The sequence below is a fragment of the Madurella fahalii genome (assembly GCF_045866475.1).
Source record: "Madurella fahalii IFM 68171 DNA, scaffold_3, whole genome shotgun sequence".
NCBI lineage: Eukaryota > Fungi > Ascomycota > Sordariomycetes > Sordariales > Madurella > Madurella fahalii.
In genome coordinates, this window is record NW_027263973.1 from 703188 (window position 1) to 712944 (window position 9757).

Here is a 9757-nt window from a genome sequence, read left to right on the forward strand (position 1 = left end):
TGGTTTCTGCACCATTTCACTATGCCAAGCTCTATGCTGTACAACCTGTACTAATAGGAGTAGTCCTTTTATTCATACGTACTGTGAAATTAGTGGAAATTACTAATTGCTCTGCGCTTGGGTCCGGGGTGTTGCTCGATAATTAACGTCTGCTTAAACGGGGTGTCTTCATGCTGGGGGGCGATTACCCCGGGTCGCGCTAGGCTTTAGTGATGATCCTGATCGGAAAATCTCTCCCAGCAGCTTGGGAAGCTAATTACACTAAGGGGACTTCGCAAGGGGGTATTGCTTTTGCCCGCGCACAGGACGAGGACAGATCGGAGCGAGAGCCAACGAACCTTCCTTTTCTAAGACTACAGTACAGACTCTGTAAAACCGAAAGCCCTTAGGTACAGAATAAGAGACAGGGCGAATAATTTATCAGCGTCCTAGAACCTCAATCCCACGCCTCCGTGCTTGTTTGGTTAGTACTCTTATGTTCGTTACACGCCACCTATTTTGCAATCAAGACATTTTGGTTCAGCAGCCCAGCATAAAAGTTGCTGTATGTCTCAATTCATTCGGAAAGAGGGATGTGCAACACATTATCGCCGTATGTGGAGACCTCCGCAGCCTTGGCAGAACGCCGACGGAGGAGTGTCACCGATGGCGTTGAGCTAGCGCGAGAGGCGACGTTATCGGTGAGAGGTTTGGCCCGCAACTGTTCTTTTTATACCCACACCGGAGAAAGCCATCAATGTGCTGGAGGGGCTGTCCCCGGGGCGCTGCGCATAAAATCCGTCTCGGGACCTTTGCTTCTTTCAGCGTGGTGAGTGCTCCTAAGTTTCCATTGGACCGATGGATGCGCTACCGCGACCTCAGTCCTCTTGCGAAACTCCTCCAAGAATCGCCACAAACATGTAAGCAGCACGATAAGAAGCAGGCCGGGTCCCACGGCGAGCTGCCCTGACTCTCCACCCTTGGCTTCTCCAGTCTTTCCTCTCCGGGCCTAAACCGATCGGACGCACTCCCTGGCCCTTTACCCGGCGCTTGCACCGTCTCCTTCTACACACGGCCGTGACTATGCAAACTAGCAATTCGACCTTGGCGCTAGACCCGGCTCGCCGGCATGAGTCCCGGGCCTACCAGCTCACCACGGCCGTCATCGTCTGCCCGATCTTTGCCGCTATCTTGACAGCACTGCGCATCTACACGCGGCTTGTCCTTATCAAGCAGCATTTCTGGGAAGATTTTATCATTGTTGTTGCTATGGTACGTGAAACTCCTCGGCCCGATGTTCTGTTCCGTCCCTGACATGTGCAGGTCTGCTCCGTGATCATGTCCGTGTCGAATCAATTGGGTATGTTGGTTGAATCTCCTCTGGCCACCTCTCTGAAGATTGGAGACTGCTTCTGACCGCTTTGTAGCTGTTTTGTACGGCAGTGGAAGACATTTTGAAACCATCACTCGCACCGAATTCGTCGAGTTCCTCAAGGTACGTATTGTGGAATGCTTTCGTGCTTCCTTTACATCCTCCCTCACCTTGAGCATGCCTAAACCAGTCTCTAGGTCGGCATCGCCATCGCCCAATTATATTCTTTGTGCCATTTATTCCTCAAGCTGTCCATTCTGCTTCAATATGTCCGCATCAGCGTCATGCCTTCTGAAAGGCGCCTCTGTCAAGCCCTCATTGCCCTCTTGTGTACGGGGTATATTACATTCATTCTCCTGCGTATGGTCCGCTGCATTCCCTTTGCGGCCCAATGGGACCGGGGAATTCCGGGAGCGCGATGTTTCTTCAACACTACTTGGTTCTTCTTCGCATCCCAGGCTTGGAATATGGTCATGGACTTCGTCATCCTCGTCCTCCCGCTCTACCTTCTCCGACATTCAAACGCACCATTAATACAACGGGTGCTTATCGGTATTGTCTTGGCTTTTGGCGGGTCGTAAGTCTTCTCCCTCCCGTGACTGTTTACTCAGTCACTTACATGTCTCTTAGGGCCTGTGTCGTCTCTGCTCTCCGACTCAGGACGCTACACCCCTCGACTACCTCAGCCGACCCTTCCTGGGACAAGGTTCCCAGCGCGATATACGCCCTGATCGAAATCAATGTTGGCATTTGCTGCGCATCTGTTGTCACTCTGAGGCCGCTTTTCTACCGCCTGAGGCAGCCATTCTCCAATGTTAGCAGCTCCCGACAGACTCAAATAAGTCTACCGCAGGACCCAGTTCGCCGCCGTCGTCGTAGCAACGACCTAGTACTGGAGACCGGATGTACTACACGAACTGACAGCGAAGGTCATGCAGTTGAGCTTGGGGGGATGGCCCGGATCCACAGCGGTTTCTCAAGCTCGGTTACGGAGAGCACACATAAGACGGGTGAGCCCGATGCATAAAGTTTCCGGATGTCTGCGAGACTCCTAGCACCAAACTGACACGGAAACTGTTAGACGCCCCCTAAATATTGTGTTGGGTTTATGTCTTGTGTTGTAATTACTGTACCCTTCTTATATCCGTTTCGCCTCTGTTGTTTCTCTTACGTATAAGTATGGGGAACGTTAGGAAGCTAATATATGGGCTCCTTCCCTCGCCCAGTACCTCGATCAAAGTCCGTCTGGTTGACAACTTGGGTCTCCATAATTTCAGTGCCTCTTCGTCCGTCAACTTGGGATTACCCCCCGCGTAGGTGCCACCTGCAGCGGATCGGGCGTGTAGACAACCGGCCACTTAGGGATAGCGCAGAGCTGCTTCGCGGATGTTAGCATGCAAGGATAAGACAGCCAGTTCGGCGGACTTAAAACGTACATTCAGCCCCTACCGTCGATTACGCCGTGTCCATGCGTCCCGGCCCATCCAGTTCACAACGTCAGCCCTGCGTGTTGGTAGTCGATAATCTCGTTCACGATAGTGTCCTACATTGTGTACCTCGGTTTATTACTGAGATAATTGCTCGTATGCCTTTCGCTACATTCGAACAAGTCCCATTCCCAGCTGCAGAGCTTCTTCCTAACGGCCTTCATTGCGTAATAAAAGCAGTCTTTCTAATCACTCAGATGTGTTGGAGTCGACTAGCATCGTATACATGGAGGAGCATCGGTAGACGGCCTGCTCCTTTAGTGAGCTAAACCTGTCAGGGTCGGAAAGCTGGTACTCAACGTAGACGGAGAGAATAGCGTAGGAAGCTCGTAGACTCTGGTGATAATTACGTTTTATCCTTCTTCGGCCCTATAGTTGTATCCGAGTGCTATAACAATTATATATCTACTTTAGTGGTCTAAAGTAGCTAACATCAAGTGGCTAGAGATAGTAGGTAGAATGTAGAGATATGTAAAGTATAATAATATTATACTGAAATGGTGCAGAAACACACATCTACACCCACATACCCACCAAGAACAAGGGGGAGGGCAAAGACGGCCAAATGCCCGACAGACAAGATAGACAAGACAGGCCAGGCGACACCACCATAAATCGGGTCCCTGCAGCCTAAGCAAGGTCAAAACAACATGTGCAGATAGAGTTCCCTCTGATCAGAGGGAGATCGCTTTGCACGCAAGGAGAGCTCGTCAATTGAGCTGGCAACAAGTGTGAAGAAAAGTACTGAATGATTGTCCTGTCTAAGGAGCAATTGCCAGGACGGCTCTACTTATGGTGCGAAAGAAAAATAGGTCCACGGCAAGTTCCAGCCTCCGGGGCACCATCCTAGCAACTGTGTCCTCTGATCAGAGGGACCCTGCCCTCTGGGGACTATTTTCCCCAACTCAATACTTCTAATAGTAGAGCTAGAATTTAGTTAAGTAGTAGCTTTTAACTATAGCTATTAATAATTAATAACCAAGATTTAACATACCTTATCAACAAAAGTACTATATTACCGAAAGTTCTACTAATCTTACTAAAACACGTCTTAAACCTTTTATCCTACTTTCTATCACAACATATTATACAGCAAAAAAACGACGAAGCTTAAATGCAATTAGCTCTTCAGGCAATACAAAAAGACTGGAAATTAAGTTTGAAAGCTATAGCTAGGATCTACTCTGTCAATTACTAAAAACTTAGTTGCTGTCAATATAGCTAGCAATCTCAATGCGATATTTCTACTAACGTATAGAAATTAACTAGCTTAGAAGAGTCTGTCATTATTTAGTATATTAATAACTTAGATTCTAAAGGACTTCCTTCCTGCTTATCAGGTATAGAAGGTATAATGAACCGATTACTTACTGAATACAATATAGGATATATTAGCATGCTCTAGATATATTACTTCATTAAATGAGAGAGTCTCTTTGGACTATGAGAAGTGTTTCACTGTACTATGACCCCACTTTAAACTTCTATATATATCCCTAATCTTAACATGTACCCATTAAAGATAGACATGACAATTGACGCAAGACTCCCATTTCACTGCAAAAAGCCTACCAAATACTGCAATTGCAATTGACGTTGTCAAAGTACTCAATTCGTCTCAATTCGTTGATATCTTACAAGGCCCAAATAGACGCTGTTTTCCCACAGTTTGACGGCCCAGTTATCTATCTGCCTGTCCATCTGCCTGTCCATCTGACTAAGCGCCTACCCTGCTTCCACGCTCTCTACCACGCCCTCGTCGCGATCGTTGTGGTGCCGCTTGACTAGCGATACCCCTCGTTGTTGTTGTCGTTGTTGTTGTCGTTGTTGTTGTCTTTCTACGCGAGTAGGCATCTTGCGTCGACTGTCGTGTCCATCCACACGGGCGCGCATTAGGGTCAGGGTTATATGTTGTGTGCACGGACTATTCGAAGTGGGGTCATAGTATAGTGAGACACTTCTCATAGTCCAAAGAGACCCTCTCCATTAAATAGTAACTATAGCTTACTATATATTTTAATTAGAGATATTACTACTAGAGAGCTAAATATAAAGATCTAGATATTATTTATATCTAGTTCGTACTTATATAAAATATAGTCGTAAAACATAGTATCTGAAACGTAGGTATCTATAACTTTAATAAAATTAGATTTTTAATAGGTATTGTATTATTATTCTTCCTATACCGCTTTACCCAAGATAGGGTGTACCGGATCTTCTACTACTAAATACATAGGAAAACTGTGCTGTAAAAGCTGGGTGAAAAAACCTATATCAACAAGTAATAGGAAAACAACGGTAGTAGACGCCGGTTAGTTGCAAAAGAAAGGAAGACCTTATACCAGGTTCTAAAGACATCTAGTTTTCGACTCAGATTCATTCACTATCTCATAATAAGTACTATAAGCTAGTATAGAAAAAAGTATTAGCAGATAAGATAATAGATAAGAGGATTATAGCATTGATAATAAATAGAAATATTTTTAGTATCTCTATTTTAGATACCAATTATCTATAGTAAGTGAGTAGCCTCTAGTATATTGCTCTCCTAGGCTGATAAGAGATATAGGTTACTAGAAGATACTAGAATACTAATAGCTAGAGAATTGAGAATATAAAAGAATAGGATTTACTAAAATATATAGCGGATAACCTTAAGGATGTTTTTATATAGGTTCTCAGCCTTTAGATTACTACTAAGGTCAATGATAAATGCTGTAATAAATAACCTAATAATAGTAATAAATAATAGATACGAAAAAGGATTTAGCTTTATTGTAAATAGTAAGAGTAAAGATATTAAGGAAGATAATAAATCTTAACAAGATACTAATCTAGATAACGATATTAACCTTTTATATCCTATTCTAATATCTGATAATAACTATTAAAGCCGAGATTTTAGTATAGATAGTAATAGTAGACGTATAGGAAGATGGTTCACGATATCTTCGTACCGATGAGTGTAAGAGTACAAATGTGTCACGGGACCGGCTGAGGGCACAGCCCCGGGTACGTGATATAAGCAAGTGGTGCGCAGCGTTCAATCACGGAGTGATTGAACTGGCGGATCTTTTGGTTCATTGGCAGAGTGGTTTACTGCGCGCCCTCTTACAAAATGGAAGTCTTCATAAACAGTCTCCTTCTCATTACGGAGACTGATCGTTGCGGATCGGGAACCTATCTGCCAGTACAGCTAGGGCACGAGGTCCTTATCAAGTATCATAACATCATCACAGATCATCGGCCGGTCATCTCTAAGCTCCATCAGAGGCTCTCATTACACAGAGAGCGGTGGGGTGTTGCTACGAAACTCTGACAACCTATATAAAGTCGAATGTCAACCAACTTCTGCCCAACATTCCCCTTCATGGATTATAGATCCTCTCAGGGTTACCGCTAACGTTATAGCTCTGCGTTACAGGGCGTTAAGGCGCTTTACAACGTTGTCGATGGACTATAGGTGCTCTACATTCCGTTTCAAAGAGCAAGGGCATTCTCTCCCAACCTAAACAACGTTAGGCACATACTAGAACATTGTACGAGAACTGAATAGCATTACGGATATCACAACCCTAGGAGATCTCGTCTACATTCACTATTCCGGCCATGGGATCCGTTGGGATGCCACTCCGCCCGACCCCGATGGCGACAGCATGATGGGTATGGCCCTGGTGATGACGGATGTTCTCCAAGGAGGACCATTTCCTACAAAGACATTATGTTGGAAATGCTATCCCTGACACGAGATTTAAAGATACTACCAAGCCACTATGTTGACCGAATCATTGTGGCCCATGAGCGTCGATTTGCACCCGCCCGTTGTTAGATCCCAGATCCTGACTGTACCATCGGCCGAGCCCGACGCGAGCCGGGTCGCATCATGCGACCAGGCCACCGAGTTGACCGGCGACCAGGCCACTGAGCTGGCCCGCGACCAGGCTACGAAGCGGACCCAAACCCTATGGCCCGGGAGCGTCGATATGCATGTGCCTATCGCTGCATCCCAGATCTTAATTGTTTTATCCGCCGAGCCCGACGCGAGCCGGGTGGCATTGTGCGACCAGGCTACTGAGCAGACAAAATCTTTGTGTCCCGTGAGCGTCGATATGCGCGCGCCTGTCGCCGGATCCCAGATGGTGACTGTATTATCGACCGAGCCCGACGCGAGCCGGGTTGCATCGTGTGACCAGGCCACTGACAAGACTATATCGTTATAGGCGAGCGTCAATAGGCACGCGCCCGTCACCGGATTCCAGATCTTGACTGTACCATCCTCCGAGCACGACGCGAGCCGGGTCGCATCGTGCGGCCAGGCCACTGACAGAACCATACCGTTATGGCCTATGAGCGTCGATACGCACACGCCCGTCGCCGGATCCCAGATCTTGACCGTTTTATCCTTGGAGCACGATGCGATCTGGGTTGCATCGTACGACCAGGCTACTGAGAAGACCCATGCTGTATGGCCCGTGAGCGTCGATATACACGCGCCCGTCGCCGGATCCCAGATCTTTACTGTATGATCCTCCGAGCCCGACACGAGCCGGGTCGCATCGTGCGACCAGGCCACTGACAAGACCATACCGTAATGGCCCGTGAGCGTCGATACGCATCCGCCCGTCGCCGGATCCCAGATCTTTACTGTATGATCCTCCGAGCCCGACGCGATGAACCGTGAACCCTTCATTCCTCCCATGAGCCTGGGTTTCTCGGCATGGACAGCTATTAGGTTATTGCTGCTGTCAAAGATCGCCTCTGGAGTAGAAACAAGCCCGTGAGGCGGTGGTTTCATTGAAATATGTGATTGCCTACTGAAGAAGTTAGAAGAGGGAAACGCTTTCCATTTTAACAATATTAATAATTATCATAGACAGGATGTAAAAGTTAAGGTGCAGAAAGATGAAGTTGGGGGGTTACTCTTGATTGGACCTAAAATGCTCTGCGCTTCCCGTGGCGGTAATATCTTTGCCCGGCTGTGGCACCGCTCTCAAAGGCGACACAGTATTCGCAGGGTGACGAATGCTATCTCTGCCGAGAGCTAACCTGGTTCCGTTCGATTGGCCGGTCGCCGCCGACGATTCTGTTACCCCCCTATTCGAATCTTGTCCGGGGGATAGAATGGAAGCTATTGATGACCCTGTAGCCCAGGAATCAGGGCTCCCGATAGGGAGGAGGCTTGGGATGTTGATATTAGATCTGATGACACGTGCGGAAAGTTAGCCTGACAACAAGAAAGCAAGGCGGGAAGAGGAGGGGGAGACGAAGAAAGGATCAGAAACGTCGCATACGCTGGTGTGGACGTCCTTGATCGATCGGCGTTCGCTCCAGATGACTTGCAGGGCTGGATCCACGCATGTTCCAGGGCGTCGTCCGAGGTCAAGCGATGTTCGGGCGTCGGCTTCATCAGAGAGCGGACGAAAGACTCAACGTCGCCGCTAACGCTCCGCTTGGCCAGATCCTGGAATTGTAATGAGTCGGGCCACATCATGTAGCGGGACAGGGTGGATATAGAGGGGAAGGCGGCCCTCGCGGTCAGCATGCGATGCACCATCTCGCCCAGAGACCACATGTCACTAGCTCGGTTGTCAACCTGAATCACACTTCCGGGCTCGTGGTAGATGAGCTCGGGCGCCATGTACTGTGGGGTGCCCTTGACCGTCGATGGCATCTCCGTTAATCCTTCGATGCGCTTGCTAATGCCAAAGTCGCTGAGTTTAACCCACCAGTCTCCCTGGGGCGGTTTCACCTTGATCAACACGTTCTGCGGTATATATTAGTTGGTCTGCAAAGAGATTCTGGGAGAGACGGGAGCACCTACCCCTGGTTTGATGTCACGGTGGGCAAAGCCCTCCTGGTGCATATAGTGCAGCCCTTCGAGCACTTGGTAAATCACTGGACGGACATCCGCCTCGGTCATTGGCCCAGTTTTGGACATGTGTTGCTGGAGGTCGCCAAGGGGGAAGTATTCCATGGCGATAAATAAATGGTCGTCGGTATCGTACCATCCTAGGAGCTTGACGAAACACTTGGAGTACTGTTGTGGCGGCGAGGTCTCAGTGTCTTTCTTACCCAACCATACATACGATGCTCTGTACCGGACATTTACTTACTCGTCTGTGGGAGAACTTGGCAAAGGTCTCGAGTTCGGACAAGTAGTTGAACTGCTTGGCTCGCGAAATAGACCAAGAAATCTTCTTGACGGCGCGCAACTCGTGGGTAAGCTTCCCTTTGACGCAGCGCTGGAGCAAGACCTCGCCGAAGCCACCGCGAGCCAACAGCTCAATTTCTTCCCAGTACTCAGAGCGCTGGTTGGACCGCCTGTGCATCTCCTCATCCGAGTCGTCGAAATGATGTATCGTGAACTTGTCATCAAAGCTCGTCTCCAGCTTGTTATCCCTGACGAGGTCCGGGATGTAGGGCATGGCGGCGGGGCGGCCCGGTTGTGTCATAATTACCAAGGTGGGGGGGGACCAGGAATGGTGCCGAGAGACATGAAGAGAGGAACTAGAAGCAAGGATCGCATTCGGCGCCCAATGCGGGATTGCTATGGGACCTGGCTTAGATGCCTGCTGGCTGGAAGATTTACGTTAGAAGTTGTCTTGCAACCCCCGATTGTGGAGTTGTACTTCCCCAAGACCACACTTTGCTCAGCCCGCAACGTGGTTGAAAATTACAGAAGTCCCTACCAAAAGTCTTCGCTCACCGCCTTCCAATTTTCTGCCCAGCAGAATTACCCCTCTTTTTTGCCCCATCTTTTTAGGCTCCCTCCTTTTACCCCCTCTTTTTCCTTCCCTGATTCCCATCTATCCAACTACCTATCTTTTACTATGGTTCATCACGATATTGCTACACGCGCGCAAGCGCTTACTCTTAAGCTAGTTTTACAGCTTGACAACAAACAGATTGAAGCTAT

The 9757-nt window shown here is 48.2% G+C and overlaps 2 protein-coding genes across 2 annotated transcripts; one reads left to right on the forward strand and one right to left on the reverse strand.

Annotated features, from left to right (window-relative positions):
• Positions 1–1062: 1062 nt before the first annotated feature.
• Positions 1063–2378, forward strand: MFIFM68171_05720 (Rhodopsin domain-containing protein; the record flags this gene model as incomplete). Its single annotated transcript, XM_071061140.1, has 5 exons — positions 1063–1251; positions 1303–1339; positions 1407–1474; positions 1549–1928; positions 1982–2378. The coding sequence occupies 5 exons, from the start codon at positions 1063–1065 to the stop codon at positions 2376–2378; spliced, it is 1071 nt and encodes a 356-aa protein (XP_070917241.1).
• A 5557-nt stretch (positions 2379–7935) lies between these two features.
• Positions 7936–9266, reverse strand: MFIFM68171_05721 (non-specific serine/threonine protein kinase; the record flags this gene model as incomplete). Its single annotated transcript, XM_071061141.1, has 4 exons — positions 7936–7981; positions 8133–8605; positions 8663–8878; positions 8955–9266. The coding sequence occupies 4 exons, from the start codon at positions 9264–9266 to the stop codon at positions 7936–7938; spliced, it is 1047 nt and encodes a 348-aa protein (XP_070917242.1).
• Positions 9267–9757: the final 491 nt, after the last annotated feature.